The 18,990-nt window shown below is 42.1% G+C and overlaps 3 protein-coding genes across 4 annotated transcripts; all 3 read left to right on the top strand.

Annotated features, from left to right (window-relative positions):
- The first annotated feature begins 7,110 nt into the window (after positions 1 to 7,110).
- On the top strand, positions 7,111 to 10,974 carry LOC127765595 (DNA polymerase delta small subunit). Of its 2 annotated transcripts, none has more exons than XM_052290533.1 (14): positions 7,111 to 7,305; positions 7,385 to 7,514; positions 8,187 to 8,293; positions 8,365 to 8,488; positions 8,624 to 8,728; positions 8,833 to 8,948; positions 9,041 to 9,124; positions 9,208 to 9,276; positions 9,371 to 9,442; positions 9,548 to 9,639; positions 9,716 to 9,843; positions 10,009 to 10,110; positions 10,177 to 10,193; positions 10,641 to 10,974. In XM_052290533.1, the coding sequence occupies exons 1-14, from the start codon at positions 7,273 to 7,275 to the stop codon at positions 10,698 to 10,700; spliced, it is 1,239 nt and encodes a 412-aa protein (XP_052146493.1). In that variant the 5' UTR covers positions 7,111 to 7,272; the 3' UTR covers positions 10,701 to 10,974. The 2 variants fall into 2 exon arrangements, with proteins under 2 accessions (XP_052146493.1, XP_052146492.1); XM_052290532.1 differs by having other exon boundaries at positions 10,177 to 10,244.
- An 888-nt stretch (positions 10,975 to 11,862) lies between these two features.
- LOC127765908 (uncharacterized) lies at positions 11,863 to 13,647 on the top strand. The gene is made up of 2 exons (XM_052290878.1): positions 11,863 to 12,090; positions 13,201 to 13,647. The coding sequence occupies exons 1-2, from the start codon at positions 11,960 to 11,962 to the stop codon at positions 13,454 to 13,456; spliced, it is 387 nt and encodes a 128-aa protein (XP_052146838.1). The 5' UTR covers positions 11,863 to 11,959; the 3' UTR covers positions 13,457 to 13,647.
- Positions 13,648 to 14,458: 811 nt separating this feature from the next.
- LOC127765966 (uncharacterized) lies at positions 14,459 to 17,108 on the top strand. The gene is made up of 2 exons (XM_052290950.1): positions 14,459 to 14,974; positions 15,055 to 17,108. The coding sequence occupies exons 1-2, from the start codon at positions 14,576 to 14,578 to the stop codon at positions 15,142 to 15,144; spliced, it is 489 nt and encodes a 162-aa protein (XP_052146910.1). The 5' UTR covers positions 14,459 to 14,575; the 3' UTR covers positions 15,145 to 17,108.
- The last annotated feature ends 1,882 nt before the right edge of the window (positions 17,109 to 18,990 follow it).

The following is an 18,990-nucleotide window of genomic DNA, read 5'->3' as shown; positions in this document are numbered from 1 at the left end:
TTTTGTTTCTGATGAAATTCAGAGGGTCTAAGCGGCAGGCCATGACCCATATGAGTCGCAAAGAGCTACTCCTTTAGAAGCAGGAGAATGTAACGTGAGCTTATAATAAGATTGATTACTCCTTGCCACTTTTGAAGGTTCTCAGTGGAAGCTTTTGCTCTTGTGGCTAGTGCTGTATGATTGCATGGGCGACAATCGTATCTACAATGACGCAAATGTTTATCTTCTGCTACGGAATGGAGATTAACTCCCAGCATCAATGAGTAGTGAATTATTGCACCGAAATAATTAGAGACGCTTTTCTTTGGTTGATTACAACCATCGCAATTTCAACTATGCCACTCTGACAACAACACAGCTCGATTATGACACTGTCACTACCATATATCCAGGTGGAGGAAACGAGCAGAGTAGGAGGAAGTGTTCAGATAATAGATCATGCAGGAATTGGTAATGATACAATTAGTATATGATCAATCATCGCAAGGAGGAGTTAATACTGTCACATTCGATCATTACATTATTGGCCTCTTGCCGATGACCTTTTAAATCTGAATTTTGAAGTAAACGCAGTAGTAGTTCATCGTCTCAGCATCGACCCAATCCAATTCCAGACCTATCGCAGCATGTGTGCATCGGTTGATGAAAGCCAAAAGCAACCATACTAATCAAGCACTGACAGTGCAATGCCTGCTCAATAATTTTAGGATAATACTACATACTGTTACCACTTTACTACCAATTGCTCGAGAAGTTGAAATGCTTTTACTGCGTGGCACGATCGAGAAAACGAGAGGTTCGGTCAGCTCGTCGCCGTTTGCAAGGTTCTGCTCGATCGATCTGTCGGTTCTGACGAACAGTGTCGATCTCCCCAGCCATGCTTACTGACTACTAAATAATGCAGCGAGTTAATTACTCGTCTCGGTCAGTAACTCAAATTATGCAGTGAATTATATGTAGCCGTCGTGGTCAGAGCGATCAGATCAGCAGTTGCTGTGTTGCTAGCCTTGCCAAGCTAGCAATCACCATCTGTTGAAAAGGAAGGAGCAATTGACAAGTCGCTCTTGAAGCCACAGTGACCGCGAGCTCAAAAGCCTTGAGAAGCCAGCGTTTCAAACTCTCTCCGATTACGTAATTTCTGAAATAACCACGAGTATATCGGGTGCAGAATTCAGATGATAGGTGAAAGTGGATATCAGATCGACGTCTGACAAGACGAATTTGGAGCAAACAATTGGTCCAACAAAAAAGTGCAATGCGTGATCGATGTTGAAAGCTTGGAACTTTGAAAGACGTATACGTAGGTGATGACTTGTTGGCGACAAATACAAATAGTACCTTGGAAATTTAGGATCTAGACGGTTAATTATGCATGCGTTGAAATTGGAAAGGTATGCCTGGAACTTAAAGTTAGTTTTATCCACAGAGATGCTTCCCTCACTATGTCTCATATGATATTACTTATTCCATTGATCTAGAATCTTTTATCCGTGGAAGAAATATCAACCGTTATTCGCTTGAAAGCTGAAACACCTGGAATCTCCTCCTTTGTTTTTTGTTACGAAAGGAACCAAGCTAGAAGCCTTTTCACTTTTCAGTATATAGATAACTACGCCCGGATAGTTATTCGCGATGAATAAAATAAATAAATGATAGGCAACTAAACTCCATTTCCATCCTTAATACCATTATGATGAGTTCGTTTCTTCATGGTCTCAACCTCCACTCCATCATTTTCTACACACACATATAAAACTACTATACGATGTGTTCTTTTTTAAAAAAAAATTGCTTTAAAAATTATATTATTTTTTTAGCTAATACTTCATGTGTTTTATATTATAAGTCGCTTTGACTTTTTCTAAGTCAAGCTTCTTAAAAGTTTAAACAAGTTTATATGAAAAATATAGTAACACTTATAATACCAAATTAATTTACATATAACATTGAGGTTTCTTTATTTTGTGTTGGAAATATTGCTAAACTTTTTTATAAACTTGGTCAAACCTAAAGACGCTTGACTTAGAAAAAATAAAACGACTTATATAAGAAACGGACGTAGTAATTAACTAATAATGTACTAATTTATCTCTGCGTGAAAAATTATTTCCCAACCCACACTAAAAACATAGCCTTAATGGAGATCTCCTCTGATGATGAGTAGGGGCAAGAAAAAACACGGCCTTGACGAAGATCTCTTCTCTGATGATAAACATGGGGAGACAAGCTAGCCTAGAGTAGCTAGGGCTCGAGCCCCTAAATTCCTATTATATCATCTCAAAATTTAGTAGAAATTTTGAATATATATGATACATGAGCAACTTTAGCTCTATTTTAAAGATTTCTTTGCTAGTCCAAAGTGAAAAGATTACGTATAGGAAGGTACAAAGTAAAACTTTGGCAATAAAATATGGCCCAAAGTACAATTCACTAAAAAAATGATATTGATGAAAGAGGTATACACTCCCTCCATCCAGATCCTTTTTTTTTCTTTACCTTTTTATCAAGATTGAAGTTAGACAATTACAATTGTGACTGTCAATATAACTTTTAAAATATTTATGTTGAAATCACCAAAACACGACATATGGATTAATTAATATTTAAAAGTATTTTAGTAAAAGTAAATATTTACTTGTTTTTATATATCTCTATTACTTTAAAAAGAGAGTCGACCTCCTTCACCTCCGCATAAAAATCTATTTCCTTCCATGAAAACCGCCCACCTTGGAAAACTGATTTCTAATAAAATCATGAGATAATTCAAGAAATGCCATTGACAAGCGTACAAGTCTCAGAAATGTCATTGACAAGTCTGAGTTCTAAGAAATACCATCGTTCAAACGATTTTGTCCTAAAAATACCATCGCTGTTAGGGTTCCGTCCATTTTGCACCGTTAAATACACTATTCATCCTATAGAACTTAACGGCGGGAATGGACGGAACCCTAACGGCGATGGCATATTTGGAACAAAGTCATTTGTACGATGGCTTTTCTTAGAATTCACATTTGTCGGTGGCATTTTTAGGATTTAGACGTTTGTCAATGGTATTTCTTGGATTATCTTTAAAATCATTATAAAAAATCGAACAACCCAGTGAACCAAATTCCTCCTGCTAAACTCAACAAAAGAACCGTTGCAACACACGAACCTATAACTAACTATAATAGAAAAAATACGGTTAAAAATATATTTTACAGATCGTGCTATTATTCAAAACGTTAATCGGGACTATGTAACCGATGGAAGTACGCAGTAGAAGTAGTAGCTTGAATGGTGTTAGCATTAACATGTCATGGGACACCATCACGCCACAGTACATGGAGTAGCAGCCAACGGCCCATCACTAGTCTGAAAACTCGCCGACAAAGCGAGGTCGCGAGGAAGCAAACAAATAGTAAGAGGAAGCGGATAGCCCTATCCGGTTGGCTGGCCCGGTTTCCTGTGGGACGTAACTAGGATTTTGCTCTTGGGTGTGTGGGCGACGCCGTTCCACGGCCACCGCCGCCTCACGGGTCGCTTTCCGATCCCGCGCGGAGGGGGCAGCACAGCAGCCGCTGTCGGGTCCGGGCACATCCGGCACCGCGCGGTGGACGGCCGAAATCGGGTGAAGCGTCCGTGTTCCAAGATCAGCCTTTTGTACTGCATCGCGATCCCCTCCCCAGCCATGGAAAATATCGTCCCTCCCTGATCCCCGTCTGCTTCTGCGTGCGATCTCGCGGTTGTATAAACACCGTTGGTATTCGTCAGCCTGGTGAGTGTACGTACGTTGTTCAATTCGTGTGTGCCGTTGATCTCTACGGGAGATTCGATTTGACCGCGACGGCAAGGAAGGGAAGAACGGGAGGAGAAAAGGAGATTTTGACGGTTGACGTAGCCGACGTTTTACACGAAAATTGCTGAGACAAACCGAGGGCGGATTCAGCCACAGAGGACATTACCCACGAACAGTGTGGCGATGTAATGTTACTCGAGTCGTCAGTCGTCACCGCTCACTTCACCAGCTGAACAAGAACACGCACGGGCGCACGGCTATGGTTGGGGCCCGCGAGTTTTTAATGAGAATTTTCGCGGCGGCATTATCCATCCACGTTGGCGCCAGCACACACAGAGCATATACCATATGCCTTATTATATTCTCCCCCTAAGCCTAAAAGTACACATATTTTGTACAATTAATTGCCTCCTGTACACAATTTGACAGAAGGTGCCATGCGTGACGCCACGAATTTATTTATTTATTTATTTCGTTACGACATAAAACTAGCTTGTTGGTCTGAAAAAGAAACTGAACAAATCATGTTTAGCTGTTTGTCTCTTCGCTCACGGCTAGTTTGGGGATCCTGAATCTCACGGTAGTCTATAGAAAATGTATTGGCATGTTATTTGGTATCTTTGTCTGGCAAGGAAGGCTTTGAGTTTGATTCCCACCGGTCACGGGTAATCTTTGTGTATATACAACTATGATATTAAGGTCTCGTTATTTACTCCAATAAAAGTTGGATCAAGATTAAAATTTTCGTGACACGCTTTTTAAACTGCTAATTGATATGTTTTGTAAAAAACTATCTATATAAAAGTTGCTCTAAAATATTATATTAATCTATTTTTCAAGTTTGTATTAATTAAAACTCAATCAACCATACGTTAATACCATCTCGTTTTGCGTAAAAAACTTAATCTTCATCATCATCTTCAGAAGAAAAGAACACCACATAAGATAAACTGCCCAACTATGAATATTCTAAGGGCTACTATGAAATAAAGAATTACTACAGGAATTTTAGAGAAATTCAATCGTGTGAAAAAAAATCCATATGATCATTTGGATCAAAATAATAGCTAAACTCATATGAAATTTATATGGATTGGCTTAAAATATAGGAATTTCGGAGAAATTCTAATATGAGCTTCAAACTTTTGGAGAAGAAAAAAAATCCTTCGTGTCTATCTCTCTCCTGATTCTTTTTTTTTTCCTCCACTTCAACCAAATGGTCATTAACGTGGCTTTCCTACATTTTTTTCAATATCTACTATATCCGTTTCAGGTTATAAGATGACTAACTTAAGTTTGACCAAGTTTATAGAAAAAGGTATTGATATTTTCAACATAAGTCAAATTTATTATGAAAATATATTCTATTATTGATTTGATGAAACTAATTTATTATTATAAATATTAGTCTAGAAACTTAGGCTTTGTTTAGTTCCCAACTTTTTTCTTCAAACTTACAACTTTTCCGTCACATCAAACTTTCCTACACACATAAACTTCCAACCTTTCCGTCACATCGTTCCAATTTCTTCAAACTTCTAATTTTAGCGTGAAACTAAACACACCCTTAATCGAACTTGGAACAGTTTACTAATATTAAAGTTAAAATATCTTATAACTTGAAACGGAGAGAGTATGATTTAAGGTTTTATAGCAACTCAATCTTTGCTTTTCTATTTATGTGTTATGAGAATCATACGTTCTAAAAAAGACCGTGAAAATACAAACATACTCTAGCTTGTGCGCGCGCGTGTGTTTCTGAGGTCCACGTGTAGAATTTGTGTCTCATCTCTAATATATAGGATTACTGATATACCTAACTGCAAATTTGTTTAGGTGAAAGGGTGAAGTTTACTAATATTAATTAAAACAAAGCTACTACAATCCAAAATGACAGGTTCATGAGTACAATTGGGACATGAGATTTTTTGCGTGCTAGAAAGATTTTGTTGTTGGAAGAAAATAAACATGTGGGATATTATATGATCTCTTCGCATTACAAGGTGAGATATTAGGTGTTGATTTAGTGGTTGATAAAAAATGTAGTCATGGATAAGGTTATTAAAATTATAATGGATGATCCTTTTATGTATTCAAAGGTACACAAATTGTCAAAAAATTGGCACATAAACAATTGCCACTAGTTATTGTTAACTTGTCATGGTCTTCCTAGTGCCTTTACCAACACCTACTTAAAAAATATAAGAGCAGAAATCTTCAACTTCGCTTATGGTAGAAAACAAAAATCCAGCATGTATTGGGCAGCTGGGAGAGTGCACGTGCGTCATATATAGATACAGCACATGATATTGGACGATGGTGATGGCTCGAGTATCTCTTTCATCTGATCAAAGGAAGTACGTGGTTGTTCGTGGCACACATGAACGTTTACATACTTTGATGGATGTGATTTTGACCGTTGTTTCTTAAGCAATACAAAAGTGAATAATATCTACTACTCCAACATTCATAACTGTGAATATATTTTATGTAATTAACTATAACTATTGTTGATAAACCGATAGGTATTTGTGAGCGGAGACCGAGTATTACGGTAAATTAATGTCTATTCTTTGAGAGCTGAGAGTACTGGCTCTGTACATGAAAAAGTTACTTAACCTAACTCCACGTGTACAAGAAAATGACGTCTCCATCGAAAAGGAAATGGAAACTGATAGTGCTCATTGGTCATGGAGCACGCCGCGCGAAGCGCGATGCATCATCACACGAAGAAGAGACGACGCACCACGAGGAAAACGCGGCCAGCCGAGAGCGACTTCGCGGCCCCATCGCGCGACCGCGACCACGGCGTCATATATAGCGGGCCGTCCCCGCCGTTTGTACCCGGAATAAGTTCACTTTAGATCCCTAACTTGACAGCGAGTTCGATTTTCATCCTTTAACGGGTCCCTCAACTATCAAAACCAACAGTGTAATATAGATCCCATGACAGTTTTGACGGTGGTTTCAGATGACGTGGCGCCTACATGGTTAATTTGACTCGGTATTTCGTCTGACGTGGCATTGACGTGATGAATGAAGCAAAAATTAATAATTTTAAAAAAATAATATGTGGATCCGCATGTCAGTTAAATAATAAAATTAAAAAATAATGGAACCCACATGTCAATTGGTTCAAAGATGAAAATCGAACTCGCTGGTAAGTTAAGAGACCTAAAGTGAACTTATTACTCTGTATCCGGGCTAGGCCCTGTTTGGAAGGCCTCAGTTCCGGCCCATTCCCCGCGAATGGGCCGGAGAAGGCATTATGGGCCTGAAAGCCCGCTAGATCTCGAGGCGTCAGCAACAACTGTCAGCAGTTCAGCACGCTGCCGCCGCGAGGGTTGGCGACGCCGCGGGCGGCGCGCGAAGCAAATGGAGCGCGATTTTGGCGGATAAATTTGGGCGCGCGGAGGCGGGAGGAGCGGGAACCAAATCGCGGAGCCGCTTCCAACCTCAGGTCTCACCCCAAACTCGCCGCCGCCGCCGCCGCCATGGAGAGGAAGCAGGCGGAGTACAGCAACCTCGTAAGCTTCTCCTTCTTTTGATTCTCGAATCACCTCGATTTGGGTTCTGGGCTGAGCAATGGCGATTGGGGGATGGCAGGACGAGAGGTACGCGATCCAGGGGGAGAAGTACCAGGGGCAGCAGTACAGCCACATCTACTTCACGCGACTCCACCACATGCGCAACCTCCTCCACGCCCTCGTCCCCTCCTGGAAGCCGCACCTTCCTGGTCCGACCCCTCGCTTTTTCCTAAATCGTTAGGGTTTCTCTGCTTTGTTTTTGGAGCTTGAACTGTTTTTGGGAGTTGATTGCGATGTAGCATGATGGGTTTAGTTAGGGTTTATGTGCTGGCATGTGGATTCTCTGGTTCGCTCTACAAAATTCTGGGGGCGAAATTTCAGGCCCATTGAGCTCATACTAGGGTTTTAGAAGCAATTTGGCACATCGGCTACGATCTTTGCTCCATCCATAGTGTGAATGTATGACCATCACCTGAGTTTTTTTTAGGGGGTGTTATGAGCTTGTCCTGTGCTAGTTTGTCTATGCTTGCTGAAAATAGTATTCACAAAATACTGATTTGGCATCTTCTATTTACCAATAGATTTTTATTGGTTGGTGAATGTAACTGAACTAAAAAAAACATTTTTCTTACTAAATGCTTTGTCCAGCAGTTAATTCGCAATGAAGCTAGTAATCAATCGTAAGATCTTTTGCTGGCATTATTTAGTCAGTATGAATGTTTGATCTTATGAAATGTGCCTCCTTATTACCAAGATTGAACATTGGATCCATTTGCCGCATGTCTATCTTAGTTCATGGAAATGGATCGTGTAAGAGACACTTGCTTTTATGCATCCACAGAGCGTTTAAACTTCAAATCACGCCTCTTGCTGTTCTGCAGTTACTACTGTGTTGGGACTTGAAGAAGGAAAGGATTGCATAATCGTTGGAACTTTATATAAGCACATGAAATTAAAGCCTTCCATTCTTGATGAATATTCTAAGGAGGTAATTTAGCATGTCTTGTCTTCTTATCCTTATTAACTTGGATGGCCTCTGAATGAACTATTGTGCTACAGAGGTCTGCTATTCCTCTTGTTAAACCACACAATTTCATGCATCCTGATGATCATCTCATTCTGGAAGATGAAAGTGGGAGAGTTACACTTGCAGGAGCCATACCTCCAGCAGCATATGTTACTGGTATGTCTGATATTTTTCACTGAAAAGTTAAGTTTGCAAATTCTAGACTAGTTTCTTTATGATTGTAGCATTTGTCGAACAATTTTATCCAATATATCATGTTGCTTGGAATACTCACCCGCCAATTGTCCACAGGAGTTGTAATAGCTTTACATGGGAAAGAAACAAGTGCTGGCAACTTTCTTGTTGAAGATATTCTTGAGGCTGGGATTCCTCCTCAAATTACGTTACCTAGCATAAGTAAATTTTTTCCTATCCTGGCTTGCTCATTCTCCATTTTCCCCATTTGCCTACACAAGTTTTGATGGTTAGATCTCTTACATTGGCATTTACCTCTGTTACAGACGAGGACAAATATGTGGTATTTGTGTCGGGATTAAGTATTGGGAGTGAAAAATTCAATCCTCTGCAATTCCAACTTCTTATAGACCATATCACAGGGCATTTGGGTGATGAGAATGTATGCGCCTTTTTATTTTATTTTTCCCAAAATGAAGGTTTTCAAGTGAAGATATGCACTAAATTTAGATGATCTCTTTGCAATTTAATTAGGAGCAATCCATAGCATCCAACATAGTACGCGTTGTGGTGGCTGGGAATTCGGTACATATTTCTCCAAGATTCTTCAATGGTCAGGTAATGTCACTGCATATTACATGTTTTTGGTGAAACTCCATAGCTTTAGTTTATTGCACTAGTGGTGAACACTGATATTTCAGGCAGTAGCATCGAAAGATCAATCCAGGATAGCTGAACCAATCAAAGAATTGGATATAATGCTCACTCAGGTTTCAACCGTTTACTCCCCCCTCAAATATTATCAACGCAATTAATTATTCAGGTTTATGATGTCAGTATGAATGTAATCCATTTCTTCTGCAGCTTGTGGCATCATTGCCTGTGGACATGATGCCTGGATCTAATGACCCAGCAAATTTTTCTTTGCCTCAACAGGTGGGCTATTGACATGGAAAAATAATGACTAATTTGCACTAGTAACATTCAAGCATGTTTTTATGCATGCATGACTAACTTATGTCTTGCTTTTTTTTTTGGCAGCCTTTGCATAGATGCCTTTTTGCTGGAGCAGCCACTTATAACACTTTTTCATCGTGCTCGAATCCACATCAATTCGAGCTTGATAGTGTCCGGTGGGTGTTGGTGTTTTTTTAACTTTCCTCAATTAAAGCAGCTGTGGAGTTTGAAGTATGGAAGTTCTACATGTAGGTTTATTGGAACATCTGGACAGAACATAGATGACCTCTACAAGTACTCTGATGCCAAAGACAAGCTGGAATTCGTGGAAAGAACACTGCGGTGGCGTCATCTTGCTCCAACTGCTCCAAACAGTCTAGGTAACTCTTCAGGCATTTCAGCCCCATTGTGCTATGCTGTGATTGCTTGGTAAAAAACCTGTATTATATCATCCAACTGTTTGTAATTCAATTTCATTATTGATTTAGTGACCATTTTTATAGCAAAGCTAGAACCCTTCTCATGTAAATATCTGTTTCACCCAGGATGTTATCCATACACAGACAAGGATCCTTTTCTCGTTGAAAGCTGTCCCCATGTTTACTTCGTCGGGAATCAAGATAAATATGAAACTCAATTATTGCAAGGTACTGCTTCATGTAAGGTTCCTATGTTGTTTTAGCGCCCAACTAAACATATTTGTCATCATGCAGGGCCAGAAAAACAAAAGGTGAGGCTGATCTGCATTCCAAGATTTTGTGATAGTGGAGTTGCCGTCATGGTAAATACCTCTAGTTGTATGCTGACTATTGGTAAAGATGCGCTGTTTTATCTTTGCAATCTAGAAAGTTATAAGGAGGCCAAGTCATCAAGTGGGGATTAGCTCCTTTTACACATCGTAAAAAGTTCACGAATGATGAACCAGTAAAACAATTTCATACACTTCTTTGTGGAAGATTTAAAAAACCATGACATAAACCAGAAGTCCTCTTTGAAGATGGACACTTTTCCTTTGGTCTTCTGTCTTAGTATAGTACATAGCCTTGATTTATGTATGCGTATGCAAACATTTTTCTTTGCCCTTTTTTTGTATTCTAGCACTTAACATTGTTTTTTATATGCATTATTGCATACACAGATAAATTGCTGACAAACACAAGTATATATTTTAATGCAGCTCAATTTGAGGAACTTGGAGTGCAGCACGTTGAGTTTCTCAACAAGCTTCGATGCTTGACCATGCTCTACTTGTCTGGAGTGCAAGTGAGTTGATGTAGCATGCTGCTGTGGACATCTTAATCCTGAACTGGCGCAGGATTGTCTAAAGGATGTACTTGTAGTTCTTTTTTTAGATTGTGATGACCTAGGTTTCTCCAATTAGATGTGTTGATATAATTGCCTAAACCTCGATGTATCAAAAGCTGAAATAGAGGGTGCACGGTTTGTACTAAACAAAAAGAAGCGTATGCTTCTTTTCTCGGTATGAGTATCCACAGCTGATTTATTCGTCAGATGTTGTATTCTTTCTCATCAGTCTTAGAAAATGTATATTTCGGATCAGATATGCAGATGCAAAATTGCAGAGCAGACAGCAGAGTAAAATAGATTACTGCTATTCTCTAGAAGTTTAGCTTGAGTTAGATGTCTTCCCCAGGTTGCAGAAGATGGAGTTGTTGTTCAACATGAACGGGAAGAGTTAAGAGTATTTTTCCCCTAATTCCAGACTCTAAGAATTGATATATTTGGTGTGGTTCGACTTACCCTTATTTTGGTGAAAAAAATCCTATTAAAAGTGCCAAGAATGATGTATGAATTTACATTTTTCTCTTGCTGTCTTTGGGCAGCTCCACCTCTCATAGAGCTCAGCTAAATAGTTTCAGCTCCAATTAAAATGAGAGCGGAGCTGGGTAGAGCTCTCTTACAAAATGAACTAGAGTACGAGCCTGTTTGGTACAGCTCTACCTCTCCTGGAGCTGGAGCTCAGCCAAACAGTTTCAGCTCCACTAAAACTAAGAGTGGAGCTAAGTGGAGCTTTCTCACAAAATAAACTAGAGTCGTGGAGTTGGGTTTAGGCAGCTTTACAACTTCACTCCAGACCTAACTCCTGAAGTTTAGGAGTTGGAGCTGTACCAAACAGGCCCTGCAACTCTACTCCAGAGCCGATTTCTAAGTTAAATTTAGAAGTTGGAGCTCTACTAAACATACCCGAACAACGGAACAAGCAAAAGACTTTCGAAATTTGGAAATTCGAAAACAAGCACTTCATAGGCTCGAAGCGCACAAGCTAGAACTATCCTAATCCCATACTCCTATGCTTCATCTGTGGCTACAGGTGACCGCAGCAAAATGACAAGAAGATCATCAGATCTAAACCATCCGTTTTTTCCAACAAAGCCTCTGCTGTCTCCATCCCATTTCCCCACCTCGATTACTCGATTGCGCCGGTTTTAGGCTCCCTTCTCTCTCCAGTCTCCACCTCTTCGGCCGTTGGGCGCCATGGCGGCCATCTTCCCCCACCTCGCCTCGACTCTTCCGCTTCTCCGGGCTGTCCGAACCCCTCGCCGGCTTCCGCCTGCTGTCTCCGCCGTCCCTCCCCGAGCCGCCCGCGTCGTCCTCCGTGGATTCAGGTGCCCTCCCCTTCCCTCTCTTATCTAGTTATTATCTCACGCCTTTGTTCATGGACATTGGCTGGAGAAAAGAGTATCACGGTTTGCTTCGATTCTGCTGTTGCCGTATGGTTTGCTTGCCTAACCCGATTGGATTCAATTTGGCGAGGACCCATTTACCACAAAGGATCTAGAGAGGGGAAGGGGATCGATGTAGTCCATATTGAATACGTAGTGCTGCTGAATTTAGCTGAAAGTATGAACACACATTTTGAGGAATTGCTAGTTTTCTGCAATTGATTCTTAAGCCTACGCATTGTTGTATTTTTAACATCTAGGATGGTTAGTGAGAACCGTCCCCTCTATTGTTGAGATTTGTATCTTTGGCTGGCAACTACACCGAATGTACGATTACTTATGTGTAGCGTGATATCATACTCCGTGGTGTACTGAGTACTCATGTCAAAAGAGGCCCAACTTTTTTTTTAGACTTCGGTTGTTTAGTTGTGAGGTTGACAGGTTGCATCCACTTCAATTTCCACTGTGAATTTATGGCCTTGCAAGTTCACGAGGCGGTGGCTTCAACGGCCAACAAAAGACCTGGATGGAGGTGGCAGCCGCTGCAGTAGAGAAAGCAGCTCTATGGCATTCCGAGATGCCAATCTCGCATTGAGCTGCTAGCTTCTCCGTGGTCACATAATCCTGTTGCCAATCTAGCGTTGAGCGCTAGCCTTCCAAATCCCTTTTTTTCTCTTTTGTCATTTTTGTTCATAGTTCAATTTCGCTTGGGCTGTAATACAAACCATCTGTCTTAATACAAAGATAAACAAATCTTTGTATTCCCGAAAAAAAAAGGGTATTGCAAAAATGTTGCGACTAGAATACAAGCTTCTCCTCCATGCTTAGCCTATGCGGTGAATAAAACATTTCGTAACAATCTGTGGAGTCAATCTGGTCATAGTTTTTTTTATGATTGATTTCATGGGTGTTTTGCCCCTATGTTAGCACTTATTCTCTTATGTGCATAAGTTGCTTTGTGCATTGCAAATTGGCTGTTCATTTTAAGTAATTTGTCGATGAATAATGTAATGCATCCTCCAAGGTGTCGCTCCTAACTGTGCTGACATACAGGCTTCCTGATCCAGCTGCAAGAAAATTTCTCTGTTTCGAGGATTCAATAGGCTTGCAGACGGAGCACCAGAAGCCAGATTCTACTAGCACTGGTGCAAAACAGAACAGCTCAAGTGATGATAACTCAAGCTCAACAGATGGCCCACCCGTCCTAACTATTTTGGCTGGTATCATTGTGTTCCTTCTAGTCTTGTGGGTTATCGGATCGCTCTTCACCTGGATTGCTGGTTTGGTCTTTGGCGCTGCAAAATCTTAGAAGTTCAAATTTTAGGATAATTCTGCACCTTTTTAGTTGTACATACTTCGGTCCAATTGTATGCCAATCTTGGATAAATTGCACTTGATGGTTTCATTCTTAAGTGTTGAACAACTGCTTCATGGTGTTGTACCATTGTTTCCAGCTGTGCCTTGGGTATTGCCTTTTCATATGTCATTTCGAGGTGGAAACAGTGGTTTGGTTCTGTTCTTTTGTATGAATCCCTGAGAGTGGAATTTATAGTAAAAAATTTAACATACGGGTCTCCTGAAAATGCAGGCTTGTGTGTTTCATTCATCAGTCTCTGATAAACATTCGCATTCCCCCTAACAGTGTACACGCACCTAATCGAACTGAAACTCCATACAAGTTGCCTTTTGAGCTTGTTGTATCAGTGCATTGTGATCTTATAATGCTTTGCTATGGACAGTACAATCATACCGTTCTCTGACTGCTGAATAGGAGTATATGCCATGCCATGATGTCTTGGCATTCAGTTCAGTCTGCTCCCCTCCCAGGCATCAGTGCGACTGTGAACGTGTGATGAGTGGTGACTGTTGAGGTTGAGGCCCCCCCTGTATCATCATGCCTGTGATGCTATGACCTCATATGAAGGTGAACTCAACTCCTGCAACGCAATCCCGGTGTAGTACCAAATTGCTTTTCGTTAATGCTCATATCAGTACAGCATTACTACGCCATTGCTACGGTCATCATCAATCACCATGGATCTGAATCCTAACGGCCTGAAATCCTGAATCCACATCATTCTATAGTCCCTGTCAGATTTCCTGCCCGTTCTTGCTCACGGGAGAAAATAAATCCCCCCCACCACCACAGCACCACTACTACGACCGACACGAGCCAAAGTCAGAAAGGCGTCTCCCGGGACCAGCCTGCGCCGCACCAGATCAGCGACCGACCGCGCCAGCCTCGCGCGCGCGCGCGGCACGTGAGATCCTCACCCGCGCTCCCCAACGGCTATATTCCCCATCAACCTCCTCTTCGCCTCGTCTCGTCTTCCCCTTAAATCCCGCGCTTAAATCCCCCTCGCCTCCCCCATCTCCCGCTCCTCCCATTCACCAACGGATTCACTGTGTCAAAGCTCCGATCTCTGCAATGGCAGCCACGGCGCAGGGCGGCGGCGGGGCGGTGTCCGTGCAGCACGTGGCGAGGGCGTCGTCGGACGAGCTCCTGCGCAAGTTCGCCGACCCGGACGCGCACGCCAAGCAGATCACGCCGCCGCGGCGCAGCCTCGCGCTGCGGCGGAAGCGGTCGTCCAGGAGGGTGGCGTCGGGGCTCTCCGCGAGGGATTTGGAGTCGGGGGCGGAGCTCGCGGCGCCCAAGCGGAGGCGGAGCATCGGCGGGTCCACCGAGTGGAAGGCCGGGCTGCTGCTGCCGACGACCTCCACGGCCTCCGCTCGCAAGGGATCCGCCGCGAGCCACTCCCGCCGGGGCGGGGCCGCGCGCCTCGATGACGCCGCCGGGATCGGCCTCCTCCTCGCCGCGTTGGAGCGGGTAAGCTAAGCTCTCAACTCTCCAATGCCTCGTTTCCAACTCTCCAATGCTGAATTGGTTTCACTCTGCGCGATGCTCAGACATGGAGGAAGACGGTGGCGGGGGCGTCGAAGATGTTCGTGGAGAGGCACCGCACCAACCACGTGCTGCTCATCAGCGACATGGTCTGAGCTCTGAACTCTAAACTGAAGCCTCTGCCATGACAGGTGGCCGAGCTGTGACTGATTCTTCTCTCGTCATCGAGCTCTCCTGCTCGGGTTGGTTAATTGGTTTCCTTCGAATTGAATTCGTTTATGACTGATCGATTCTACAGTTTAGCTAGAATAAAATGGCAGAAAAGAACAACACAAAATTGAACTAGCTGTGTAGTTCAGGTAGAGTAGGTTCTTTGACTCCTGCCTCTGTGTTTGCTTTTATTCACTCGTTGTTTCTTTATACTCGGTTGAATCATCGTCTCGGCGACCACGTTGTAAATTCAAGTTTGCAATATCAATACCAGTGCTGTTCTTCTCAGAGAAAATTCAGATATTGTGTTATTGTGTGTTTAGGCAATTAGGCCTTTGGTTTTTTAGTGGATTATAGGCCTCCATATTGACTGGGCTAAAGACCTGAATACTGATGGGCCTTGTGGGTGGCTTTCGCTACACACAATCTGAATTCCTGAATGAGGTAGAAGAACTTAAAAATTCCAAGATCCAAACTTTCCACAGATGCAGTTCAATGGTTTATACTCCACTTGGCTTTAGATTATGCACCATATAAAGGTTTCTTTACTAGTATCAGTCCATGTCTACCCAGAAGCCTACCTTGTTTTCTCTAGTAGCTCCACATACGCTTTCACCACCCGATTAAACATTACTACCTCCGAATTAAAGGTACATCAGATATGATCAAATGATCAATCATTGATCCTTTCTTTTCTTATCTTCTCCTTTTCATTTCTGGTATCTCCTCTGCACTCAGCAAACCCCCTTCGCTAAGAAAACAAAGCTGAAGACGATTTAGTCTCAAGTCCACCTTTTCTAAGTCTCTGAATATGGTGTGGGGTCTCTCTTTGCACTGAACCTGATTTCTCAATTCTTAGTTAGCACTTGGACAGGCTCAGTCAGGTGACCCGTTCCTTGGCAAGATCGTGACACATCTGATTGAAGAATCTGAATCGCCTAAAGAAAAAGTAACGCTATAGTACTGATAGCATCATCATCACTGAATTAATTACTGGTAGCATCACCATGTCTGTCCTCATTCTACCAGTCTACGATACGAACAACGAACAACTATTAAACCACTTGTCAAGTTGGAAACTTGGAATGAAGTGTACTGCTCTGAAAATTACAATTGGCTCACTCTGCTGATTCCACCGAGGCGTGAAGGTTAATCCAGACACAAAGCAGGAAGCAGCCATTTCGTCAGGTTTGAGTGTTTGACCAATAGAAGGCAGATACTTGTGCCGCCTCATGGACGTCCGGGACACGGGACACCGAATTACTTGGGTCTCTGATTCTGTGATGCAGCACACTCGCCGGCTGTTCGTAGTAGGATCAGACAGGTGACTGAAGAAGATGAGCTGCTTTTTTCGTAGCTTTCAAGCCGAGCTAATCTGTTCCCCCATCCTGCCACCGGAAATGGCAGCAGATTGGTGGGGAGGCCCTTTCCGTAGTAGAGGGTCCGACGCGCATCGCAGCCGTCGCCTCCTCCTCCTCCTCCTCCTCCATCCTCATCTCTTATCTTTTAGCAAAGGAAGACGCCACTTTGGAAGGAAAAGAAGGAAAAGCTGCACCGGTGGAGTCAACCAGAACTATCTATCCGTGGTGCTTTTCTCCTTTGTGAAGGGTGAATTTGTTCGTGTGCTACTGTGTCTGGGTTAAGATTTTATTCTAATGTGATCCTGTAGAGTATTTTCAAGATAAGAGGACATTTTGGAACTTGCATAATCATGAATCAATAAATGGCTCGAATTGTCAGTAAGAAAAGAGAATTAATTTTCAAAATGGTGGAACTAGATTGACGAAATTTTCTACAAGTAACTCGTTAACCGGGCTAGTGTAAACAAGTTTAGGTGCCTGTGTTGCATTGCTGGTAGTAAAGGTATTAACATGTTTCAGTGTATGACACTTCATTTTTGTAAGTGGTGGTGATTGTGAATATAGGGTAGATGTTGTCAGGGAAACAGAAGATCATCTCAACCATATTCAAATGCTTTTTAGCTTTTGGTCAATCAGCCATTCCACTACCCTTCGCATATGATTGTTAGTTTGTAGCCATGTGTATAGTACTGAAAAAAAAGTCACATTCAGCATCTGATTTTGTAGGACAAAATGGTAGGCCATACATACCGAACCCCCGCAGCACAGTGACCAGGATGTCTCTCTTGACCAAAATTTCTTTGGCATTTTTCTATAGAAAATGATAAAGAGCGAGTACATATGCGATAAACAAAGTGCACGGCCTTGTAGAACAACGAACCTGAGCTGTTCATTCGTGCAGACTACTTTCCTCCCTTTTTTACCTTCTGAACTGATATTTACAGATGCTGTAAATTATGGTATCTGTTCTGAACTTTTGATAGCAGCATGTTAGTACTAACTTCGTATTACCGTAAAAAAAAAGGATAGTAGGGTTTTTTTTGAAGTATGTGAGCGATGCGGCTCTGAATTCTGAAACGCTCTCGGCTAAAGAGGAACATATCCCATTCCACAACGGAAGATGGGGAGCAGGAATGGACTCGAGATGCGCTGCTGAAACATACAGCATATTTATTCTATATTTGTCTGCACAAGGATGGAATACGGAGGAACAAGATGCACATTCTTCGGCCGGCTGAAGTGACCTGACTGCGAACCTACCGGTGGTTGATCTCAGAAGAAATGTCAGCGTGAGATTATAGCCAAAATTCTTTGAAGCATCACAAGACAGGAAGATCTTGGGGTCCATTACATCTTTGCGATAAGGTTTGCCCAAAAAATAGAGGAGGGGTTTGCCTCTTAACATCAGATCCATGATCTGAAGAGAGACCATTCCAAGCTGGGCCTGATCATCTATGTCTGGTGAGACACTGATGCAGCAGGGCAAGAAAAAAATCCTGGTGCGATTTCTGCAGAGCGGGTCGCCGTCTGGCAATTATATCGGCACCTTTCTCGGCAGCTCGTTCGCCAACGACACTTGCGCGTAATGAAGTGTGCAGAGACTTCGTTTCGTCATTTGCTCCCCCCCGGACGGTTGGACACCAAGCATTCGCCATTTCACTTTCGGTTGGTGTCGTCTTCACCGATCGATCGATTATTTCTCTGTCTCTCTCTCGAGAAGACACGGTAGGCTGCACACGGCACCTAACACAGGCAATCGATCGCCCTAGCTTTGCTATCCTATACTGCAAGAACTAGAACGACACTTGCAAAGTTGCTTCTTCCTCTTTGTTTTTTTTTTCTCTCTCAAAGTTGCAAACGGAAGAAGAAAATGAGAAGACTGGTGCAGGACACCGTACCGTAACTGCAGGCTGGATCCGTATAAATATAGTTACATGCACACTCCAGCCGTTTCAAAATAAATAAGGCCCCATTTGATTTAAAGGAAAATCATAGGAATTTTAGAGGATTTTATTTCTATAGGAATTTTTTCTACAAAGCCTTTTGAATCAAAAGAATGAATCCTATGGAATCCTATGAAATTCCTATGTAATGCCTCTTTCCATACAAGTTTTGGAGGAATTTTAAGAAGAAGTAGAACCTCATGGAAGAAATCCTTTGAGGGCCCCTTTGAATCACAGGAATAAAAAAACGGAGGAATAGAAAAAACATAGGATTCTGACAGAAATATAAATGTAAAACAGATGATTGCAAAACACAGGAAAAACATAGGAATGACCATTTGATTGAGCCACAGGAAAAACACAGGAATTTGAGGAGAGAGAGACTCAAAGGATTCTTAACATGAGGTAGAATCTCATGCTAAATTTCCTCCAAAACTTGCATGGGAAGAGGCATTCCATAGGAATTTCATGTGATTACATAGGATTC

Source organism: Oryza glaberrima, chromosome 3 (assembly GCF_000147395.1).
Source record: "Oryza glaberrima chromosome 3, OglaRS2, whole genome shotgun sequence".
Taxonomy (NCBI): domain Eukaryota; kingdom Viridiplantae; phylum Streptophyta; class Magnoliopsida; order Poales; family Poaceae; genus Oryza; species Oryza glaberrima.
Note: the sequence above shows the minus strand (reverse complement) of the source record. Positions and strands in the feature narration are given on the sequence as shown.

Excerpts from the sequence above, each read along its gene's own strand:
- LOC127765595 (XM_052290532.1), top strand. The coding sequence starts at position 7,273 with ATGGAGAGGAAGCAGGCGGAGTACAGCAACCTC. Across the intron at positions 9,443-9,547 it reads ATTTTTCTTTGCCTCAACAG|CCTTTGCATAGATGCCTTTT; the intron begins GTGGGCTATTGA and ends TTTTTTTGGCAG. Across the intron at positions 9,640-9,715 it reads TTCGAGCTTGATAGTGTCCG|GTTTATTGGAACATCTGGAC; the intron begins GTGGGTGTTGGT and ends TTCTACATGTAG.
- LOC127765908 (XM_052290878.1), top strand. The coding sequence starts at position 11,960 with ATGGCGGCCATCTTCCCCCACCTCGCCTCGACTCTTCCGCTTCTCCGG. Across the intron at positions 12,091-13,200 it reads GTCGTCCTCCGTGGATTCAG|GCTTCCTGATCCAGCTGCAA; the intron begins GTGCCCTCCCCT and ends GCTGACATACAG.
- LOC127765966 (XM_052290950.1), top strand. The coding sequence starts at position 14,576 with ATGGCAGCCACGGCGCAGGGCGGCGGCGGGGCGGTGTCCGTGCAGCAC. Across the intron at positions 14,975-15,054 it reads TCCTCGCCGCGTTGGAGCGG|ACATGGAGGAAGACGGTGGC; the intron begins GTAAGCTAAGCT and ends CGCGATGCTCAG.